This window comes from Uloborus diversus, chromosome 3 (genome assembly GCF_026930045.1).
Source record: "Uloborus diversus isolate 005 chromosome 3, Udiv.v.3.1, whole genome shotgun sequence".
NCBI classification, from domain to species: domain Eukaryota; kingdom Metazoa; phylum Arthropoda; class Arachnida; order Araneae; family Uloboridae; genus Uloborus; species Uloborus diversus.
The window spans coordinates 189,814,695-189,840,118 of record NC_072733.1 but is presented as its reverse complement, the minus strand read 5'-3'; the positions used below and the strand labels follow the sequence as shown (position 1 = coordinate 189,840,118).

General features: G+C 34.2%; 1 protein-coding gene across 1 annotated transcript in view; it reads right to left on the bottom strand.

Annotated features, from left to right (window-relative positions):
• Positions 1–25,424, bottom strand: part of LOC129219096 (ryanodine receptor-like) — a 295,024-nt gene that overhangs the window by 78,892 nt on the left and 190,708 nt on the right. Inside the window, 15 exon segments of the mRNA XM_054853416.1 lie at positions 2,264–2,329; positions 4,956–5,010; positions 5,122–5,234; positions 5,651–5,744; positions 7,321–7,433; positions 9,567–9,710; positions 9,785–9,844; positions 10,529–10,693; positions 13,897–14,031; positions 16,201–16,288; positions 17,864–17,934; positions 20,121–20,299; positions 20,639–20,754; positions 21,177–21,230; positions 22,666–22,801. Of these exon segments, the coding sequence (XP_054709391.1) occupies positions 2,264–2,329; positions 4,956–5,010; positions 5,122–5,234; positions 5,651–5,744; positions 7,321–7,433; positions 9,567–9,710; positions 9,785–9,844; positions 10,529–10,693; positions 13,897–14,031; positions 16,201–16,288; positions 17,864–17,934; positions 20,121–20,299; positions 20,639–20,754; positions 21,177–21,230; positions 22,666–22,801 (1,589 nt within the window).

Below are 25,424 nucleotides of genomic sequence, written 5' to 3'. Positions count from 1 at the left end.
TTTCATGATTATATTCTACTTGATTATTTCAGAAGAAAAACATTCATTTAAAAAATCAAGCTACTTTTGATTCGTGCAAATTCTCCAGCAGTCGGTTATAGAAGTTCAGTGCTCAGCTATGTATGGATCCAGTGGTCTGCCATTTCATTTTCATTTATCTTGTGGGATACAAGTGAATGAATAAAATTTTATGTGAAACTTATGACACAATCATTATACTCAATGCTGTGGATGGGGGGGGGGGGGGGGGGGGAGTGAGGGGACACCGTCCCTCAAACTACTTGTTTTTTTTTTACTGTAAAAATATTGCAAAATGGTTTTAAACCACCTTTTCTGATGTTAAGTTTCCCCAAACCCCAAGGTGAGTTCCCCAAATAATTTTTTCTCCAACTACAGCACTGATTATACTTAAAAAAATATTGCAGTATTAACAAAAGAAATCTGCGTTCTTAGAATTTTCGTAACTTTTATATTTACATTAAAGAACTCTATGGATTAGATATTTGACTAAAGGTAGTAATAAGAATCAGTACCAATATTTGAAATTTCCCTAATGCGATACCGGCCTTCTGACCCTTTAGTAAAGCATAAAAATTTAGCACAAGGAGTAATAGAATGGAGAATCACAAGTTTGATACTCATTGGAATAATTTGAGCTAACGTAATTGTAGAAGTAATACTTCTTACCTGAATTACGTGCTTCTGAAATGTTTAATAATTTCCGAACACAGAAATTAATTATTCGCTTCATTAGTAAAATAAAATATAAATGAACGTAATTTCATCTTATTTAACATTTCAAGCACGAAGGTAGTTTATTAAATTATCATTTGCTTCATAGCATAATATTTGTAAAGAGCAACGATTAAATCACAGTTGTCAATTTAGATACTGAAAAGGTCAGTATTAAAATCCAAATTATTGACGCATCGGCTGACTGCATTTGCAAAACTTGCTTCAAAAACTCCTGAATTAAAATCAGCATGAGAAGCAATCTAGTTTCGAACTCACGAATTTCGAGAAAACCTCTAGGCACAAAGTTTAAACATTTTCTTCAAAATAAAAAGCCTGGGAAAAGAAAAGTTGTGCTCAACACAGCTGAACTGTAATTTTATCTCAGTACTCTAGTTTACTTTGTATTTGATTAGCATTAAAAAAGCCAGTTTAAGAACGTGGCTGACTACTTGGGAGTCAGCCAAATACCCCAGACAAAACAGTATCAGTACTCAGCCTTCCATGGTCAACTATTTGAAATGCAAAAGAAATCTATACCCAGTGGTCGGCCCACCTCTTTAAACACAACTTGATCTTAGATGTTTGTTTTCTCATTGAAGCCTTGGATTATACACTCCTTTAAAATTGAAGCCATAAAAATTTACAATAGGACGAAAAACAAATAAGCAGTTCGCATACAAGAACGAGCACACTGCTTAAAATACAATTATTTTTGACTAATGCAAGAAAAAAAATATTTACAGCTCATTGCTATTGGCTGATGATTGATGATAAATAAGTGCACGAGGAAATACCGTCATATCAAATTTACTGTCGCAGGCGGGGCCTCTACGATTATAAGGGCCCTAAAGGGGATACAAAAGTGCACTTGATAAATGTTTTACATATTCCTGTGGTAGATAGACTAAAGGGCCCCCAAAAATGCACTGTGACGGATCTCCAAGCCTGTAAATCCGCCAATGCGCCATATTTAATTTTAAATTAGATATGTACTATTTATAGGATGTTTTGTGTCCTTGTTACCGACTTCTAGAAACTGACAGAGCACCGGAGCACTTACTCTAAAATGTCTTTTATTTGCACTAAATTTTCAAGTTCCCCATAAATGGCAATATTGGACACACGACCATCTGTATTATGTGAACACGGGAACACAAGCACGCAGAATTCGAACTTTCTCTTACATCTTGAATGTATCTTGACCGAAGGCCAATTTTTTATCATAGAATTGGTACGAGGCTTAACCTTCTCTTTGAATTTAGACTTTCTGTAGTTCTAAAAAAGCTCATTTACATAATTCTCCAACGTCTCTATTTTTCTAAAAACTTACTCTCGATAGCTAATGAAGAAAAGAATAAAAACAATGATTCCTTTCAGAAACTGTTAGAAACAAAAATGTAACTGCACCACAGGTAACTTCTAGTCATTCATAACATATGTAAAATAAATTCTCAATTTCAAGAGTAAGACACCTTTTTTTTCAAGTAAACAAAAAAAAAACTTTGAGAGTAGATTTAATTAAACTTACATGGATCGAAGGGCCTTCTTCATCACCTCCTTCTTCTTCCTCTTCTTCATCAGCTCCTCCACAGCTCTAAAAAAATATGAAAGCAGCATCATTTCATTTTGCTGCGAAATCCAAAAACTATTTTTTGCAAGTATACAATAGTTTTGTATATTCACGGTTTCCCTGGGTAAAACTTGGTCCAATTTAAACTTGTTATTTTTTACAACGTTGTACCATTTTTAGTTTTGTGGTTACTCCAATTATAGATAAAAAAGTAAGAAGAGTACATTCAAGTCATTTAGTATATCCTTACATGATTTTTAAGCAAAAATTCGTCTTTTAGATCTTTTAGGAATTTGGTTTGAATAGCTATCTTGTTAACGCGTCAAAATAGATTGATTTTACAGCTTTCCCCTTTCACAGATCACACCATTACAAGTACGTTTTCCGCTTTGTACAATAATTTCTGAACTGTAAAACAAGCGATTACCAATAACTTCCACAACTTCAGCTCAGACCAAGGTTTCCAATCACAACATAAAACATCAACACAAATAAGTAATTCCACAAACAAGTAATCATCACAAGTAATTCGGAGATTCTCCATTGACATTGAATTTATGTATAAATAATTATCAAATAAAAACAAAAAACTCGACTGCTTAACCCCCCCCCCCTAAAAAAAAACTAAAAAGAAAAAAATATAAGCCCAGTAGTTTAGAATGTTATTAAGTACTACTGAATAACTGAACCATTGAAATCGTTTTATAATCGATACACACATCAGACAAATCATAAATTCAAAAGCAGAATAGAAGGATCAAGTCGGGGCCCATTTCTTTTTGACCAATCAAGGAACCACGTAAAATTTGAATGGGCCCAGACAGTTGATTTTTCTATTCTGCTTTTCAATTTATGATTTGTCTTATGTGTGTATAGATTATAAAATAATTTCAATGGTGTAGTTATTCAGTAGTACTTAATAACATTCTAAACTACTTAGCGTATATATTTTTCTTTTTAGTTTTTTTTATTTTTTATTTTTACGCAGTTGGGTTTTTGTTTTTATTCAATAATTACTTTTTATTTTACACTATTTAGTTAATTTTCATTGACTTAGTTATTATGATTATAAGGCTTCAAATTAACCAATCTTGTCATATTATTGAAAGAGTTTATATCGTGAGGATTATTAAGTAACTTGTGGTGGTCTAAACTACTGATTATTAGTCCCTCTAGGGATCTACCTCAGCTTAAAGCTACATATGCTTGACCTTTAGTAAAAATGCGCGAACTTAAGTCAACCACAGCTATATAAACATCCTGCATAATTCATGATGAAGCGAACTTGGAAACGTTGTCAGTCAAATTTTTCTCACAAAACTAAAAAAGCCCGTCCAGAAAGTACACGTCGCAAATATCAGCTCCCCCCCCCCTGAATCATGACAAAAACAAATGCAACATGTTACAGATGAAAATCTAATTAGTAGACTTAGTAAACAAAAAATGCGGGCAGCGACAACGCTACCTGCGTTTGTCGCACGCAAGTAGCTAGCGACACGATCCCGAACTGACAATATTGCGGCAGGTTGTTCATATGGTGAATTTTGATTATTGTCATGGGTTTAGTGACACTCCTAAGGTTAAGACAAATCGACTGACTTAAGAATCGTCAAAATTGGCCAAGGCGTTTAGCTTCTACAACGGCACATAGGAACAAACTTAAATACATACATACGTACATAGCCTCATAAACACATAACCCTCCTTTGCGTCGCGCATGCGCAGTCGGGTAAAAATATGTACAGGGTGTTCCGTTTTAACCTGCAAGACCTTTATTTTCGCAACCGTTAGTCCTAGATGTATACTTCCAATTGCAAAAAGGTTCAAAATCAGATGCGGAGTTAAGGTATTGAAAGTTTGAAGTAAAAATAAAAATAAGTCAAAAAAATATGAAATTTAACTTTTTATACTGGCCCTAGGTCCCCTAACTTATATTTAGGGAAATAATCTCCATTGAAAAATAATTCCAACACAAAAAGTCTGAAACTAGTACGACCAATATTCACCGTGATATGAAACGCTGCGTTTCGTGACTTACACCACTTTTCACTCGACGTTTTGGGGAGAAATATCGCGGTTAACAAGTGTTTAAAATTATATGTGTGCATAGAGTGTGGTTTTTCAAATTGATCGAAGTTTCGTTGTGTGTTTTTTCGTATCACGGCATAACATTTGCATTTATTTTTGAACAGCAATGAAAAATATGAATACCTTGTTTTTCTTACTTTGGCTACCTGTCATTTTTCTGAAAGGACAATTAGTTCCAATCTCATCTTCTGCATGGTCCCTTAAAAGTTTGAACCGGAATATCTCCTTGAGTTTTGGTCGCCTAAATGTCAAGTTTTTTGTGTCAGTTATAGTTTTCAATGGAGCTTATTTCTCTAAATATTAGTTAGGAGACCTAGGGCCCGTATAAAAAGTTAAATTTTGTATTTTTTGACTCATTTTTATTTTTGCTTCAAACTTTCAATATTTTAACTCTGCAACTGATTTTAAATATTTTTGCGATTGGAAGTATACATCTAGGACTAACGGTGGCGAAAATAAAGGTCTTGCAGGTTAAAACAGAACACCCTGTATGTACCCCATATTATGAAATACCGTCCTTTTGAGTGAGATTACCCTATTGAAAAAAAATAAGATAACCTACCTTACTAAAGATGTCTGCATAATGCATGTACAAATCATCTTCACTCATACTTCCGCTGAAAATGAAAAACAATACACAAATTGAAACAAGTGTCATACTTTCACTTAAGATTTTTAAAATTAGGAAAGAAATAATTGGACATAAAAGCTAATCAATCAAAGCACACCTTTGTTCTGTTGTAGCATTTCGACAGAAAGCAACTACCAATTGACTCAATGGATCAGGCTTTTCTTCACTCTCTTCGGATTCCTTCTTTGTTTCAGCATCTTCAAATGATTGCTGTTGAGTTTGAGGAGATTGGAAGTTAATATCGGATTCTATTTGGCTTTCTAAGAGTTATACAACATGGTATTAAAAAAGCGCGTTGTACGTTTGAACATTAACACATTTAAAGTTTTAAGGATACAAATCACGCATTTTTTTAATGTGTCTTAAATGATATTATGAAAACTATCAAATTGAACTCCAAAACGTATATCATTAATAGGAATGAAAAAAAAGAACAGGAGAAGGAAAATGCGCAAAGGTACATGTTGGTCATGTACGTTTGAACGATTATTGACAATTAATGTCAATAATAACAATCATGTGCGCCCTTATGAGCACTTATAACAATTATGAATTTGTAATTCATGTCAGGAACAGTATATTACTAAATAGTTTAATAGGCTTAGTAAAGGCAATATGTTACACACCGTTAAGTTTTCAATGAGCTGTTCTTGTTCCGTATTTTCTTCTTCTAGCCACATTTCTGTGTAAATTTGGAGGAAAATGTTGATCGCTCGGTGCCTGCGTAAAACAAAAAGAAAATCTGAATAACCGTTCATGTCAAGTAATTGTAAAAATGTGTCCTTTGGCGAAACGAATTTATACTAATAAGAAATATCTAATTTTCTGTAACTCAATGATTATATTGAATTATAAAATAAAAATTCTAAATACTGATTCTTGAGAAAAGATATACTAGAAAGAAAAGGCAATGCATCATGCTATATGAAAGTTGTCAGCTAATTTCCTATTAAGAAAATGCAATCATACACTAAATTAACGATACATAAGCAAAGAGGAAATCTACACGTTAGCAGTGTTTTCAGACGAGTAAAATTAATTAGGGAAGCAAAAAGCATAAAATGCAAATCGAGGTATAAATATTTAGAATTACCTCCGTAAGTTGTATAGGGGAACACTACGAAGACAGTTAATAGCGATACGCTTCTTAGAGGTTGACAACAACTTCTGCCAGGCTGTTCTTGCTGGACTAGGATTATGGGCCTAAGGAATTACATGCCAACAATACAAAAATCACACGATGTTTCAGAATTACAAGGAGAGAAGGTATAAAAATAGTAGATTCGAGACTTCTCTCGTTAAGATTGTGTTATTAATGACGTAAGGCATGCTTAATAGGAACAAATATTTTGCAGCGTTACGTGATTGTATGTCTTATGAATGACTGCTTCAACCAATGTTGTATGTTCAATATTGAAAGGGTACGATTGCATAAAATGAATTAGTACTACTGATATTTTAAATAACCTCAAAATCCTGTAAATAAAGAATTGAAAAACCGCACTCAATCCTATAAATAAATAATTGAAAAACCGCACTCTGAAATAACAGTTACTAACGTAAGGGCAAAAGAAATTTGAAGTTCCTTAGCAGCTCAAAGTAGAGGAAAAAAATGACTATAAGGATTTTTTGAGTATAGCTTTTAGTAGATATAGATTTCCACTCTTAATGTTTTGCGGACAGCGAAAATCTTCGAGTTTCTGTTAAATAAGTAAATTGTTAAACCAGTAAAGAGACTGACAACAGCAATTTTATTCTGTTTTTTTCAATAGTCATATAAATGGTGTATTATTTACGATATTGGTCATATTTCGTGTTTGCTCGATCGAACAGTTGGAAAAATGCAATATGAATATACGTGCAATTATGGCGCAGCATTAAAAAGAAAAAATTTTGGACAACCTTTTCAGGGAGGCCCATCTATACTGGTTAGCGTGTCATCTAATTTCTCAACAGCCAATGGTCGGCGTTGGTTGAGAAGAAGAACATTATGATACAGCATGTGCAACATTTGTTGCACACTTGGAAATTTTATCCTACATCTTTTTCCATATTTATGATACCCAAGTTAGCAATTTTATAGGCAGTTAATCGCAATATATATTCTTGGCAATTTCTGCCCATTACAAATCGTTTGATTGAATGACAGTTCTTTCACAAAGGTTAAGGAGTTCAGAAAGTTAGATCACACACACATAGAACACACTTCTGAAAATCATGTTATAGCCTACAGTTGAATACACTATTATATTATGCCATGCTTTTTCTTTAAATAGTTCATGCTTCTGTATTTTACCTTGGAAGACTATGAAGTGACGTCATACGGAAGCAAGCTATCACAGCTCGCTTTCTTTGCATAGATACTACGCTTCGTACAAGGCCTTTCATTTGGCCTTGTGGATGGTCAATCTGTTTGAAATCAAATTCAGTGTTTGAAACAGACATTTAACTAAAAGTAACTTAAGATTATAACATTGTTTTCCTTATTCAGTTAATATTTTGCATTTTCTTGGAAATAAATAGAGTTATCTTAAATATATATATATATATATATATATATATATATATATATATCAGACTTGTGACGAGGTACAGTTTGACTTTGACGTCATGACGTTGAATCAACTTTTTAAAGCATAGAAAAATGTTTCGAAGAACATTACTGATATCCTATTAAGTTAAACTGAAATCAATCTTGGAGGTTTAAGAGGCCGACTTACGGATTTGTTTATGGAGCTTCTCTGCACAATTGAAAGCTAAGTTCGTATGGTTATGATTTTTTTTCCTCACCTTTTAATGACCTTCTGCTATATACTTTATCGACATAAACTGTTTTCCAAAAATATAAGTTAGCAAGGAAAAGAATGGCAACAAATGAACTGTTAATAAAGAAATTATTCATATTATTTTAACTAAAAAAAAAAGAAACTTCTTTGATTCCCTTGTTGAAAATCAATTCTTGATTTATTAACGCAAACATTGAATACTTCGTTTTAAGTTCAGCTCTTATTCAGCACTGTAATCATAAGGAATACTTCGCTTCAGTCAACCTGATCTGCATAGACCCTCGTAGGATGACCAACTGGCTTCATTCCATGCTAAAAATATTCTCTTTATATTGGCTTCGTTTTTCTTTAAATTAACAAAAAAATGCAAGCTTTAAAAAGAAATGTAGAGCAGTCCAAAACAGTTTGAAATTTGTTTTAAAAAAAAAAGGTTTAAAAGTGTTATGAATTCGTAATAGTTACTTTCTTCCGTATCAGGGAACCCCAAAGTGTGTGCCGCAGGGAGAAGCAAAGGACTCCATAAAGTGTCAATGATATCTACGTGTGCATATATAATGGAAATACACTTGAGTGGTGTGAGACAATTCTAAATCTATAAAGGGTGCCGGGAATCCGAAAAGTGTGGGAACCTCTACTCTATACAATTCCAGAAAGAATACGACAAAAATATTTTGCGTTTGTTCACTAGTTAGACTTGTTTATTGACTAGATGTTGCTTCTTTTTCCTTTAACCCCCATTCCATCGTAAAAACTTGAAGCAAAACCATTAAAGTTCTCCCATTTTTTCATATTAGCTAGACACATAAGTAAAAATATTTTAATGCTGCGTGCTAAATACAAGGAGAGAACCGAGAGGTATGGGACAGCTACATTTATACCGAAGTAAAATGCAAAAAATATCTCTAGCTTGTCCAGTGTATGTAGAAGCTTTAGAATACGGCTTGATTCTAATCTGCTACATTTATTGCATGCTACATGCTAGAAGCAATATTTTACACTTTACTTCGGCATGAACGCAGCTGTTCCATTCCTTTCGGCGCGCCAACCCATCCCTCCCGGTTCTCCCGAAAAGTTTTCAAAGATAATATGAATTTCTGAAAAGGAAATTGTGCCTAAATGCTCCTTTGCTGACTAATCTATAACCTAACTTTTAAAATTAAACCGGAAACAGTTTTTTTTAAATTACCACAATTGAAATTCACTGTTTCAATCATGTACCGCACACATAGAATAAAAGATTCACTACTCAAGATAGATTAAAATTTATTTTGTGCTGTTGTTGTGATGTTGCACCTATGTACTGCTAATTATCCGTATACATATGTGCCCCTTCATTCTACCAATGTTATATGTAAGCAAAGAAAATCAACGGATTTACTCAATAGAATCCGATTCATATTTCAGTTAAAAAGAAGCCTCATTTGTTGTTTTATACAAGTTCAGGATATAGAAATTTGTAGTTCAGGTTGAAATATGCTGAAATTAATTTAATTATTTTGAACAAAAACAAGCTAAAAAGCATTATAAAAAAATCGCAACATTTTTGCTAAAAATCCGTCTGGGTTAAAGTTTGCTCAAAAGAACTTTGATTTTGGCTGAAAATAACAATTCGCCGTCATTAAGTATTTCAAAGTAAAATTGTTTTTAAACAATTCACAAAAACACGCAAAACTATAATTTTGTGACATAAAACTTGAATAAAATTACTTCATAACTATCATTTTCAACATATATTTCTAAGAAATTGTGCTCTTACCATGTGAAGACCGTAAAGTACTTTTGCCATGTCTATAATTTTCTCCACAAGTTCATCTGGAGATACTTTCTGTGTACTTTCGCGCTTTGTACCGAGCTTGCTGTATAAGTAGTGCTGCCAGCTCATCACATCACTTGGATCAATCTGCAGAAAGTAATTGATTTAGCGTGTAGAGTGAATTTTATTGTAATAGAATTTTACCAACTGTGATAACTTACCTTATCAGGTAGAGTCAACTGAAGTTTAATATAATCGAATATATCATACTCCTGAACTTTCTGCAATAAAAACAAAAGATAAAAAAATGAGTTTAGACAACTTTTTTGTGCTATTTTAAAATTCTTTGAATGTTTCTACTTGGTAAGTGTAACAAACATAATAAAATTTATTTTTTTTACAGAAAAAATACAAAAATGTTCATTTTTTTAAACATCTATGATGAATTTCTAACTTTTAAATGACCTAGCAATGAAGATTCGTTGTTAACTTAATAAATGTAAAAAATATCTAATACATAAGAACTAAATAATCATTCAACGTATAAGGAAGTAGGAGGCCTATTTTCCTGTTAAGTGTATGAAACATTTTGGCATAACGTATTTTTGTAAATGAAATTTATATGAATATTTTTTTAACCTCAATTTTATTTTAATTCCGATGTTATACAGACAAATTTCAGATAGTTTCTTTTATGATGTTTTCTGTGAGATACAATTTATTGGAACTTGTAGTTTTTCAAAATACAGACTGGAATAATTATGTGCAATTAGACATGCAGTAAAAAATACATTTTTAATAGTAAAAAGTGGCTTTAAATTTTACATTCTGCTCTGGTGTGATGTCTTTGGAATTTGGAAAATCGGGCTATATGTGAGTATGACACCAATATGGGACAACATATTATATAAAGCTTTTTTAAATTCCTATTTTTTTCACTGAAATAACAAATATATATTTTTTACCCCTTTAAGAAACATATCCTTGGCATGCTGAACAAGTTCTTGCTCTCGTCCTGCGAAAAGGTTCAAACCAATAGGAAGTAAACGCTTCAAGCAGGCAACCATGAGACTGGAGGCAAGTTCTTTTTCTTTGTCACGCTTTACGTCTCGATCTCGTTTCTTTTTTACCTAAAAGAAAATTTTAAAGTCTAAAAACTGCTGTTCAGACTGAGTAATCTGTATGCTATCTTGAGCTCTGTGAGAGCAGTTTCAGCTTTTACAAAATCGTGACATGTCTGTTTTTATGTTCAAATTTCTTGGACAGAGTTACGTTTTGGAGTAAAGTCATATTTTTAAAAATTAGTTTTCGTTTTTTTTTTAAATACAGGGTGAGCTCTGAACGTAATGTCAATGAGTATCTTAGAAGGCATTGATTTATTCAACACAGGCTCGTCGTTTCAAATTTTTCCAGTGAGGTGGCAAAGGCTTAACATGTACTCAATTTATATTATATCAAAAAAAAAAAAAAAAAAAAAAGCTGCCTCATCTTATCTGCAAATATATTACTTTCTCAAAGCGAGAGGGGAAGAAACTGCCCCCTCCTGACCCTCCCCTCTTAAACGATGTGCCTGATACAACTGTTGAAGTAAAATGAAAAGTTTTGGAATATATCTTCCAGAATAATCCATCTAACTCAATAGATCGCTTCCCACGTGATTTCTGGTATTGAAAAAGTTTCGGTTGACCTTTTCTGGATTATTCTTTCCAGTCTTGGTGTATGCCTCTTTGACTTTGAAATTTCTCAAATTGATGCCCTTTCCGCTTAGTGTAGGTCAACGAGAAGTTGAGGGCAGTTAAGTCAGGATTGTAGAGCAACTGGGGAATTGTTGACGCTCTAAAATGTGGGCCAAAAGTAACAGTTTCGCTCATTTTTCACACGTGAGGCTTCTCCACGGATGCCCATCCCAACCAACGGCAAAAACGCACCCCCTCCAATACTGTGAATCATCCCCCCCAGTAACCCTGTCAAATTCCCCCACTTAAAATTTCAATGGCGCAGTTTGCGCCATGGACCCCCCCCCCCCTCGATGCACACCCTTAACGTCTATCAATCTCTTCAATTCTCTCACAACCTCATTATTTGGAAAATCCAATGTCTGTAGCAATCAAAGAACACTCAAATTATTACTTGTTACTCAATCCCTGCAAGAAGCTACCATTCATCAGGATAATGTGCAGCCGCATGCTGCTGAGGTTTTATGCTAGGCTTTAATACAGAAAATGTTCCGCTTCCCTGAGCAAAGAGTTCTCTAAATATTTCAATAATCCAATAGAAAACGTCAGATTACTGGCTATCGAGATATTAGCTGGACACCAAAAGTCACTCACTACTATTGCTTAAACATGCCACTCAATCTCTGTTTGACGCAAAAATTCATGCGTACAGTGCTGTTTTGCTTGCAAGTGGTGATTGCTTTGAGTACTGATTTCTTAGGACTCAAGCTTACGATTTTTGAAAATTTAATCCCTTGTTATTTGTAGTGTATACTGTATACATTGTTCGACATGCAACGCCAAGAAGGCGTGGTTGCTAATTTATGCAAATTTCAAGGTAGACGGACATCATTCAGTTAAGCAAATGATGTGAAATGCGTAGCTCTCCAACGCACGTGAATTAAGATATAAAAGAAAGAATTTTTAGAATGGGCAATATTCGGGCCGTTATTTCTGCCAGAAGGATCATAGAAAAAATTTTGTTTTTGTCCTGGAGGATATGTGTAATAGGAGAGAATGCCAGGCCACTGTCAACGGAGGCACTTCCAGCAGTCAGACGATATTACGAGGATAAGGGGATCGTATGGAGAAGGGCAGGTTGGTCCTTACGTCAAATCGCAGCTGATGGCAACTTGGTTGCGTTTACGGTGCGACCGGTTGTGGCGAAGATGGTTGGAGCAAGGAAGTGTGGCAAGTTTGAGGGGTACAGGTGCAGCCAGAGTGATGTCAGCACGCGTTCATTGACGCAGCCACCGACAAGCGGTGGCAGCAACGCAAGCCACGTGCACCTCCATTCTCATGCATGTGCAAGACACCTTGGATGTTTCCACATCGACCAGAACCATTTCATGTCGATTGGTTGCAAGTGGTCTGCACTCACGATGTAAATTAAGAAGACTGCCATTATAGACGTCAACGCTTGGAATGGTGCTGCCATGCTAGAGCGACTTGGATCTCGGAATGGCAGAACATCGTGTTCGCAGATGAGTCACGCTTCTGTTTTTCTAGTGATAATCGCTGCGTACGAATGTGGCGTCGACCTGGGGACAGATCTAATCCGGCAGCAACTGTGAAGCTCTCCACCGCTCGCCAACGTGGCATCATGGTTTGGTACGCTATTGCCTATGATACCACGTCACCTCTAGTTCGTATTCAGAGCACTATGACAGCCCAACTATACGTGCAGAATGTGTTGCGGCCGGTGGCAATCCCTTTCCTTCACGGGGTGCCCAATGCCATATTTCAGCAGTTTAACGCCCGACCACACAACACTTGCATTTCCCAACATGCTCTACAAGGTGTACAGATACTTCCGTGGTCATCGTACTCTCTTGGTTAGTCACCAATCGAACACGTGTGGGTGTGGGATGTGATTGCACGCCATTTGCAAACTCTGTCCCTGCCTCGTTCAGAGGACGAGCTTTTTGCAAATGGTTGAAAGGGAATGGAGAGTCATCCCTCAGGACACTATCCACACTCTTAATGATTCTGTACTTAACCGCGTTTCCTCTTGCATCGCCGTTCGCGGTGGTCCTACATTCTACAGAGTCGAAGCCGTTCTCGTTCCTTAATATGAATATCGGTTTGAAATAAAGATCACTTATTGTTCTTCATTGTTGCTTGATTCTTCTATTGTTGCTTGTTTTAGAGGTCCAAAAACATGAAAGTCACACAGTGAAAGGCCTACAGGGTGAAAGAGTGCACGGTGGATGATCCAGCTCCAGCGTTTCCCACCGAAACTACTGCAATGTTGTCTTCACTTATTGTTTTTGCCAAATTTCATCCCTTCTGGACTACCCACTCTTGGTGTTGCATTTTCAATGTCGAGCAATGTATTTGTTTAACAACTATAATTTTATTATTTGCATTTCTTCCTCGCGTAGCAATTTTTATGTCCAATAGTGTATAAACCATCAACCTAATTTTATCTATTTAATTTTTAAAAAATACTTTACATCCGCAGAGTTTTTTTTATGAACACCCCATATTTTCTCCTCATTATTGTACTTCATCTAATGTTCCAATGACACATTAACATGTAAGAAACTAAATCTTATTCAACATTCAATAAGGACTCATTAAATGCAATCACACATTTCTTAGAAAGTAGTACATACCTTTTTAGACGATGTCGCTGTTTGTTGAACATTTTGGACGCTAGCTCTACCTCTGCCTGCTGCAGCAGGCATGATTAGAGTCATGTTGTCTATTTCGTGTTGAGAAATGAAATTCTGTTCCTCTCTGCGGAAGTACTGAAATTTAAAATAAGCATTAAAAGTTAACGTAAAAAATCTAGAAAAAACTAGATTTTATTTCAAAAAAGAAAAAACAATACTTTGATCGAACTTTTGAATAGCGCCAATGGCTGGTATTCAACAAGGCAACTGAATTATAAGGAGCATTCAAAGGCTAGTTACTACTTTAGGCTAGTGACCACTTTTCAACGTGGTCACTAGTCTAAAGTAGTGGTTACAATTTTATTAACTGGAAAATAGTAGCCAAAACTGTTGGCCCATTTATCCCATTGCAACACTAATTCCCACTGCAACACTGGCGGTCAATTCTATCTTAGAAGAAGCTAGTAGGTTGCTATCGTATCCAGGACTGTGAACCCAGTCGCACACTTCGTCGTTCATTGTGATATCCACGATATCCGGTGTATCATCTGCGAATAGCTTGTTTTAGAGGTCCAAAAACATGAAAGTCACACAGTGAAAGGCCTACAGGGTGAAAGGGTGCACGGTGTTTCTTCCAGCTCCAGCGTTTCCCACCGAAACTACTGTAATGTTGTCTTCACCGCATTGGCCGTATGTGGACGCCTTTGAACAAACAACATGCGTGGTCGCTTAGATTTAATGGCTCGTCTATAAGGCTCTGTAAAGTGGCTTGATAACGCTGGGGTGGTTCCACGTTTCGGGAACTCGACAAGCAGTGGGCCCATGGAGTGGACCTCCTCCCCCTGAGTGGGCCCTTGTGGTCAAAAAAGGACCTGTATCGTAGTGGACGATGACTTGTGTGACCAACCTTCTCTCTAATGCACTGTCTAATGTCTAATATGAAGTTAGACGCACTGACCTATTTTCATTTGAATGAGCCTTATACTACTGCTTCTTGTTCTTGTTACGTTAACAGTTTGTTGCCTTCAACACGGCCATGTTTTAAAATTCCCAGAAAATGCTTAGGTTGAATTCACTGTTTTGTGGAGTGAAGAAAGTGGATTTTGATAAGAATCCACGGAAACATGATCTTAGCTTTTAGCTTAACTCATTGTAAACAAAACTATATATGACTGAGAGAGGAAGTATTTTATCTGGTTCTCGGAGTTCCTGCAAGTATTACTCTGCAGTGGGAAGGTAAACGGTGGCATCTGCAGAAATGAGTTTTTGAGACTTTCGAGGAAACGCGTTTTAGATTCCTTGCTAACAATAGGAAAATGTTGGAATTTGACGTTTTTTTTTTTTTTTTTTTCATGTTTTGTTTTCAGCGGAAACCAAAGAAACAAGCTTTTACAATGAAGCTAAAATTCAAATGATGACAAAAAAAAAAAAAAAAAACTTGCAGATTTATCCTCCTTCCTTCCTACCTGACCTTTACCTTCCCACAGTAGTGTTTCCCCTTGTAATACAAGCTTAAAAATCTCTTTCTTTTCCAACAGGGATGCGTATTGGTTGCTCACAATTTGCAGACCCAATGCATTCCTAACGGGCTTGCATCCGTTTATTGATGTGGCACCTCTATTGGTGGAGAGCCATTACCACAAGACATTTGACACCCAGTTAACTACCATATGAAGGCCTTTGGGCACTCATTATGTGAAACTGCTCTTCTAATTTAATTTTGCCGAACAAAATCTAGCCAAATAAATACTCACGTGATCTTAAACATGTCGCATAGTCATACAACTTTCTGTTTCCTTAAAATCTACAGATTGGAGATGGGTTTGAACCAGCGCCTTTAAGGCTCCCTTATACAATGTCAGAAAATCAAGAACCGTGAAATTGATTTTTTTAGAAAATGTACGAATCGCGTGTTGGAAAAAAGGGGCCATATTCTGTATGCGTAATGAGAGAATACTTTGTGGGGAGAGCACAATACATCAATAGTTGACTTGCGCATTCTGTAAATCTAATAAGAACGTTTTGAGATAAGAGCGTTGGCGTTCGTGCTGTAGTTCTGTAGGGAAAAAAATGGCACAGAAAAGATGAAAGAATCTTTTCTTTTAGAAGATGGCTATCAAGTTTAAGCACATTTCTGAAGTAGTGAAAATATTTTAAGAGTTTTAAAGTTACAAATATCACTAATTTTTCAATTAGTACCAAACCCTTTTCAAAGCTAGTAACATTTTAAACCAAAAACAAGTCCAACACAGTTTTCTCGCAAATTTCAAACAAAATATTGTATTGAAAATAAATAGTATTTACCTGACTTTTTGACCACATGTTAAATATTTGGGCCACGTAGTTATAGACAGCTTCAGCTTCCTTAATATTGTGCTTTAACCAATGTGCTCTAGATATAAAATTTTCAATATTGAATCAGCTTTATATATATATATATATATATATATATATATATATATATATATATATATATATATATATATATATATATATATATATATATATATATATATATATATACAGGATGTATTAGTGCAGCGTTTACAGACTTTTAGAGCAGATAAAGAGCACCTAGACGATGGGAAAACAAACAGCAATGCATGGTCGGAAACGCTTTCCTGACACGATAGTGACGACACAAAGCATAAGAAAGACAAGACACGAATAAGAGGAGAAAACATGTTTATTATTTTTAATACAGCTGGTTTAGTTTTTGTCTGCCTACGTGTTAAGTTTTTGTCGCTACGTAAACGGAAGTATCAGACGACGTTGCAGGCGCACACGCGGTTTTTGTTGCCGCGCTCGCTAAGAAGCTTCATTTCACCTGCCGACAGAGTGGTAGTAGGATGGAACGCTTATACGAATGCTAAACTCGCTGACATAAATCTACTCCTTCGGTTTACGTAGCGACAAAAACTTACCAGCATTTTTACTGTACTAAAAATAATAAACATGTTTTATCCTCTTATTCGTGCCTTGTCTTTATTGTACTTTGTGTCTATCGCGCTATCTTTGTCACTATCGCGTCAGGAAGGCGTTTCCGACCATGCATTGCTGTGTGATTTCCCATCGTCTAGGTGTACTCTGTCTGCCCTGAAAGTCTGTAAAGGCTGTACTGATACACCCTGTATGTGTATATATATATATATATATATATATATATATATATATATATATATATGAGATATAATTTCATAACACTAAAATTATAAATGTTTTATCAGACCTGATAGAACATGATCTTATCCTTCTCAGGATGATCTCAGTACAGTTACTGAATTAATACAAGAACGAAGTATTTTTCTTACAAAGAAAAGAAATCTAAATGTGTGTTTTAATGCAATTTTGTTTAAGTATACATTTAAGAAAAGCATAATAACTGAATTTTTTTAGTGTAGGCTTTAAGGTACCAAATACTTTCGTTTTTTCACTTTATACTGTAATTTTTCTGCTCTGAATTACAACTAGAAAAATATGTTAATAAGCAAGAGTAATAATAAAGATTAGTAGTAGGAATATTTGTCTATACATATTAAAAGCGATACCATCCTCTCTTTTGTCACTATCATTGCATATTACCAAGGAAAACGGACACAGTCAATATCCATGAGTCAATTTTGCATTGATGTTTTACGAGGTTTTTTTTATTTTTTAAACTTCTCCTTTAATTAATTACAGAGTTTTAAAATCCTATCTTTCAGGAGCTTAATTTGGAGTTTTGTTAAGATTAGAATTGTCGGTCTTTAATTTTTACTTTGAATAATGACTTTTATGTAATCTAGGGAACTTAGTTTTAAATTGAAGTTCAATTATTGCTTGAACTAAGCTTTATATATAATTAAAAACTATTTTGAAACTACGTAAGAAAAAGTTTTATTGCAAGGTTTAAATTTTTCGTTTAACTGAATTTATTAAAAAGGTTAACATAAGTGTTTTCGTGGCAAGTTGATCGTGAAAATTATACCTTTGCAAGTCTACGTATTTTATAAGAAGAGGGTAGAAGGCATAAACATCTCGCACCAGTAAGCTGAATTCCTGAAAATTAAGAAATGCATTCATATTATTATATAAGTCTTAATTGCTGGAATATATTGCAAAGGGTAGTAACTTGTAGTAATTAAAACGCACGATATCTATCAAATTCATTCCAAATAATAAGAGTTCATAACAAATCCTGCTTAAAAAGAAAACTTGTCTTGTGGTTATTTTATATTTTGTCTCATGCAACAAAAAAAAAAGGGTAAAATAATTTTTGCCTTTTCAATGAAAGCAAATTTTGCTATGAATAAATATTATTTTGCAAGAAATAATCTCTACTTATTAAATATCATGTAATAAAATAAAGTATACATCATTTTATAGTAAAAAAAGAGTACAAAATAATTATTTTTAATTAAAGTAATTTTATAGTTAATTCAATTGACTATGCATTTTTATAATCAATGAAATAACTATCAGGAATTTTCATACAACTGCTGGTAATATATTAAAATTTACGAAACATCCGAAACAATAATCAGAAATAAAAAAAAAAAGCAATTTTATTTTTATAATCAATAAAATTACACTAACCTACCGGAAAAAAAGGCGAATGGAAAAAAAAAACCAACTGGCAAGTATCGATCCCGTGAAAGCGAGATTAAAGCGATCCAAAGCGTTACCACATACTCCACGGTGCACTCAATCTAAATTTATGATTACTTTTATATATATAATACACTCCCTTCCCCTAAATCTTGCAGCTTAGTAGCCATATGAAAACAGATCGGGATCAGGTAAAAAACAAACAGTGAAATTTAGACAGAAAAACAAATCTCAGTTTTCCGATCTACTTAACATGAGCTTTGCAGCAATTATAATAAGTTGCATAAAGATAACCACGATGTATGAGTCAGCGATTGACCCACAAGTCTGGATGGAACTTCAATCATTTGAGCCGTTGAGAGCAAAAGTAGTTGGAGTCAGTTTTTTTATAATTTGTATTTACATTTTCGAAAATTAGTTTTAATCTCATTCTACATCATGCGAAAGTGGCAGAAGTTTAAGTTCAATCATTTGCCGATAGCCAGCTATCGTCAAACGGAACAATAGTAGTACTTAGTGCAAAAGTAACTGCAAAACTACTGAATTACCGTAAAAACGGATGACACTAGTACAGTTTTAGTACATTTCTGTATGTAATTACTCAACATTTCTTCGAAAAAAAATGAAGTTGCGTTATCATTATAGTTTAGGACCTGGGCTTTCGATTCCGACCCTGACATAATTTGGAACTTTACCCACACCCCCTCCAGAGCAGTTTTTATTTGTATTATTCTCATCCTCTCATTGCGGGTGATAGTGGTACAGCACATGTTTCAATGTTTTTATATAGGTTTTGGTGATTTGTACTATACTATACCTCTCTTATATTTTGATGGGAGAGTTGTAGATGTAAGTTATGCTGAAAATTGAACTTTGGAGAATCAGGTACATCACATAAAATCGAGATAAAACAATAGCTTTATTTTCTTTATGATTTTTGGAAATGGATATCAAATCTTACCTTCTTTCTCAGGCTATTCTCAAACCTTACCTTGCTCCAACATTGTTGTAACTTCAAACTCACTTATTTCTACACCCGTGACTTTTCCTGGGTTCTTTTTTCCCCTGTCAACCCAACTCACCTTCCAAAATTTTAACTAATTACTGTACCACACCCACCCTCCAAATTGCAAACTTTACACATTTGTAACTGTAGCAATATCAAAATATTTTATTTTTGAATGAAAATTGGAGGTTACTTTATTTAATATGAATGCGAAAGGTACTAACGAAATCGTGATTCCTTCTGCACGAAAATTCCACCAACATAAATTTTCGAGCTACCTACAAACACGTAGCACCAGCTGCTCCCAACAAATAAATTCACAATCCCCAGGTTATTCGTCTGGCGAGCCGTTTTGACAGTGATAACAACTCTCTCATTACCAGAGAAGGTTGCAAATTAGTTCCTATTGAAACTGGGATATCCTAGAGTGCACTACGAGCGCTTATTAAGTCAAAACTGGGGTATGCATCTTTCTCACCCTCCAAACCATTTTCACCCTCTCTTACGGTACTCAAAATCTTGTTTTATTGACTTACGCAACTTTTGCTCTCCATCAGCTCATTTAAAACAGGGAAAAATCTTTTAAAATTTCCTCAAACAGACAATGTCTTAGTTTCAACAAAAATCTTACGTCTTGCAGTTGGCCTTCTACTTGCGATGTATCTTCAGTTGCAGATTTTAAATATCCCCTCAAGGTTTCTTCTTTATGGAAAACCGCCATGGCTCTAGTACCAATCTTTTCTGCTAGTGGAAGCACAGGGTCAAGCAATAGTTCTTCCGATGAGTTAATCACAATTTGCCCTGCATGAGCTGTAAAAAACCTCAGTTATTTTTTTTTCAAAGCAAAAAAATATTTTCGGAAAAGCGTCCGTTTTCTGAATTTTTATTACTTTTCAGATCTATTGAATATTTGGACTAAAACAGTCGTCTTTAAGTACAACCCTCACGAAATAATTAATTACATAAAGATTTACTTAGGCATTTAATTTCTCGTACCATAAAGACTCAAAATTTTAATACCTAAAAGATCGGTTAGGTACAATAATTAGACGTAAGGCATACCTCAAAAAAGACATTTAGAATTACACCAACTAAATAAATATTACATTTGCATAAGTTCCTGATCCTTAAAAATTAAAATGAGCTTACCAGCAATATTTACCATCCAGGGTGCATTTTCCTCGCCTGCGGTTCGTTTGATCAGATTCAGGATATTTTTCAGTAAGTTATTCAAGTGTTCACTCGTGACCATCGTTACATGGTTTCTACAAAGCAAAATATATTTTACTGAATACAAAAATCAATTCCAAGGGTTTTTGAAAAAAAAAATATATGAAACAATTTATTGCGCAGAATTTATATTCTGAAACAGTAAAGAACTAGAATTTAAAAACTCTGTAGATTCTTAAGCTAAAATTTCAGCTATGGAGACAAAATTTACATTCGATTCATTAAACTCATTTATAATTAAATATTTCACATTAGCTAAAAACCATTATCAAAGTTCTACAACAGTTAAAGCTAGAAAGTACAAATTTTTAAGTAAAAAAGGGGTTGGGGAATTATATTGTCAAAAGCATTTTTCTTACCAACACCGCTGATACGAAGTAAAACAACCATTTTATACTCTTATTATAACTACTAGATTTTATTCAATGTCCAAAATTACTCAATATCTTATACTTACCCAGATTCTACGTTAACATTATCTGGTCCCTGGCTCCACCAAAACGGTAAATAACTAAAAAGTAAATTAGAACTTTAGTAGTTTACGCATGTTGGGAAAAAGAGCGTACATTCAAGAAATATATTTTCAATAAAATTAAAAAACTCATACCTTTGTGATACAAGACACAAGGCGCTTCAGTGTTGATATGAGCAAAACGAATGGTGTGAAATGCAATCCTTCAAACGTTTGTAGTTTAACTTAAATATTAGTTGAAATCTTTATTTGCCTGGAGAATGCGATTTCAGAGTGGAATTTAAATTTGAAGGGCTCGGGGCAAGAACGTGATAAGCCACACTTTTGAAAAAATGAGTTTTGTTCTAAATGCTGTGCTTTGATAATTGAACTAAACATGACAATGGATTATGTCATCGTCAGAAAAACGTATCTGGTTTTAGTATTGCAGAATATAGAATGTATGATATTGATAAAAATATTTGTAGAATTCTTCAAAAGTTGGACATTGGCCTACTGGTGGCATATCATATTCTTGCCCCAAGCCCTTCATTTATATTAGTGTACACTGAACAAAAACTTCCGTGATTTAATCGCAAACTCATTCTTCACGCAATCTCTGATAAGAGCATAGAGAGGTAATAATTTACATTAAAATCTCGCATACACTTCAATTAAAGTACATAGTTAAAAATCCCTCATTTTCCACAAGTTTTTTTTTTCCATTAATTATTGAGATAACATTGAAATAAATGCACAAAAAAGAATAGTTGAAATCTTAAATCTCACAAAATTGACAGACATGTATGTTCGATAAGAAAAAAATGATGGACATAAGTTGTCACAGTGAAACCTGTCAAAAGTTGTCACATAATTGATAATTTAAATACTCGTAAACACACTTAAAAACAATGAAATGCCGTTTACATATGCTTGAAGGTTAACTGAGTTCCCAGAGAACCAATGCTATATACACACGACGCATTAAGACTCAAAATGTCTAGCTCAAGGAGATAAGTTTTTATTGAACATGCTGATATAATGTCTTGCAGAAAATTAGACAACATATCTCATCCCGGAAAGGAAAGTGACAACTCAAAGCTTAGGTTAAACGTACTAACTATTGATTTAAAATCTAAATTTAATGCTCTTATTGCCACAAAACTCGCACAGAGCTAGCCCACAAAACTGGAACGTGGTGGCGTAAATCGATGTAATCAATAATGACACATCATTAAAATTTCATAACTTAGCAAAAATATCTTTGAACTTTAAGTATGTATTACTAATTTAGACAACAAAAACTAACCAGTAAACATCACAGTATATAAATGTTTCACACGAATTATAATATTCGACACGAAATCGCTTAAAACTACTATTGCGTAAAACCTTGGTTTTCTCAATGCTATTTTTTTTTTTTTTTTGAGTTGTGTTCCTCGCCAAAGTAGGCATGCATTTTATGAAAAAAGTATTTTTAAAGAAGTATTTTTACCTGCAGAGAAGAGGAATGATCACGTCTATAACTGCTGGCGTTTCACTATACTTTCCACCTCCGTTAACAAATTTTTCAACTTGCGACATGAGGTCATCTAACGTAGGCATACTCTGTTCTAACTCGGCCATAACAGCTGCAAAGAAAGTTTGGCGTAAATGATGTAAACAACAAATCTGCTGAACATCATTAGAAATCACATTTGGCGCAATGCAGGATATAAAATGCTGCTCTCCTGTAGTGATAGGGAGCACATATGGGTAATTTTGGGTAAGAACACTCGTGTCTGACGAAATGTTCCATAAAAGACCATAATATCAAGGCTTCTTAGAGCCTCAAAAAGACAGGAATTTGACACAGATTTCTAAAATCACAATTTTTTTAAATCTTGCCAATCTGTGAAGAAGAGGACTGTGTGAAGAGACTCTTAAAAGTTCTTGGACTAACCAGACTCTTGCTGAAACGCTAAACCTTTATTTTTAACCGACTTCAAAATAAAAAGAGGTTATGATTTCGTCTTGCGACTTTTTATGTATGTTTTCGTATTGCTCCAAGAGTACTGGACCGATTGGAAAAATTATTTTTTTGTTTGGAAGGGTATACTTTCCAGATAGTCCCATGTTAACTTTGTCCGGATCTGATGATTGGTCTCGGAGAAATCTAAGAAACTTTAAATTTCAGAAGTTGTGGCTACGTTGATCAGCTTTCGTCAGCTGCACGAAACGTCACAGGGCACGTGGTTTTGGCGTGAACGGTGCATTTTTCCAAGGAGGAATCTTGTCTTGAACAATATTTAATTCTCACGCATCGGGATGTTTGATTTTAGCAGCGCCAAATGTTAATTTTAATTATAGTCCTACTAATGTATTTATTACTCATGTAGCAAATCAGTAACTTAAATGTATTTTGCTACGAAAATAGTTGAGTTACTTAATTTAATATTTAAAAAAAAATTGCTAATAAATAACTTCATTTATTCATTAAAGTTTTTTTTTTAATATTTCAGTTTTGAAATATATTTAGTGCTCAATTCAAGGAAAATTGAAGACAAAAATATCCCTCTCCCCTCCCACTCCGACGATTAAATTTATGTTCCTTAATAAAAATATCGTAACTGGTGTCCGTTTTCTGAAGTTTGACAAGTATTCTAGATTTAATATTTCATGATGCTATCAGTTTAATTTGCAGTTATGGCAATACTAATTAACAGATTTCGTTGGCATTTTTCTATGTACTATTCCCCCCCGATTACTAGAAGACGTCTGGACAAGCTTAGGAAAATTCTTTTTCTGTTTGAAACGGTATACTTCTCCCGGTTGTCTAATGGTCTTCAAATCCGGATGAGGGATCCTAGAGAAATTGAATGAACTCTTCAAATTTCATACTCGCGCTTTGTTGTTTTAAAATTCATAGCGTCTCACTTAGTGAAACGATTTTTATAGTTTTTTTGTTTAATGGATAGAAGGGATCTAACTTAGGTCCCAAAACTTTGCTTCACCATATTTGTTATTTATAAAAAAGTTTTTTGCAAAAAACAATAACCTTCATTTAATTTCAATATTAAACCGATTAAATATAAAATCCATTTTTAAAGAAAGTGCCAAAAAGCATTAATATTTATCAGGGGTGCCCCCTTAAGGGTGGCGCGATGGGGGTGTTTTGAGGGGTATTCTTCCTTTTTAGGAGGTCTTGCTTTGGGGAGTACCCCCCTAAATATTTCCCCTGTATTAATCATTAGTAGTCATATCGCAAGTTTTGAATAAACACTCCTCCGAAGCAAACAGGAATTTCATTTAGCATCATTGCTCTAGTAGTATTTTTTTCTTCATATATACAACATCACAGTGGGTACTCTGTTTCTAGTGTGCTGTTGATCTATAACGGAGCCAAGTAAAGATAAATGTGACTTTTTTCGCGAGTTACGTGACACGTATTATTGTGAAATATAAAATAGTTAGGAAACCATTGACATATAAATGGTTCTAATTAAATTAGTGCACAAATAAATCCTGGAGAGGAACAAAGATCAGTTTTTAGTGCCAACCGTATAAAATGTTACGCGTATTAAGATTTTTCCTTTTTTTAACCGACTTCAAAAAAGACGTTCTCAATTCGTCGGAATCTTTTTATGTATGTCCTCCGTAAACTCAAACACGCATAGACCAATTTGTAAAATTCTTTTTCTCGTTTGAAAAGATATATACTTCCCAGGTGATCCCATGGTCATCAGGTCAGTATCTGAAGATTTGATCCTTGAAAAATCAAGAAAACTCTTGAAATTCTATGGGCACAGTTAAAGCGATTTCTGCTGTTTTTCAGTGACTCTTGATTTTTTTTCGGAAAGCATACATTGATAAAGGCAAACTGATGATGAAGACAATTTTCCTTGTAAATAATTGTGCATTTGAAAAAGCCTTTCTTTCTTCACAGTCTTCGGAAGTCTCCGAGACGCTGTGCTCTATTTATTTCTCTATTTTACTCATTTTAGCTGTTTTCAGACTCCTGTGCTTGACGCTATCTCATTCGAGATGTACTTAAGAAGTGTACCACGTACTTTACCCTACGTACTTATTTTATATTTACACCACTAAAAATCAAAAATTAAATTATTTTCAAATAAAAAAAAGAACAGACTTCAAAAAACAAAGAGGAACTAAAAAGTAACTGGTACTAAAAAGTAATTTTTGTACTGGAATTGTAAAATAAATTTGATTTATACGTTTGGGTAGGAAATCGTATTTAAGTATGACCAATTATTT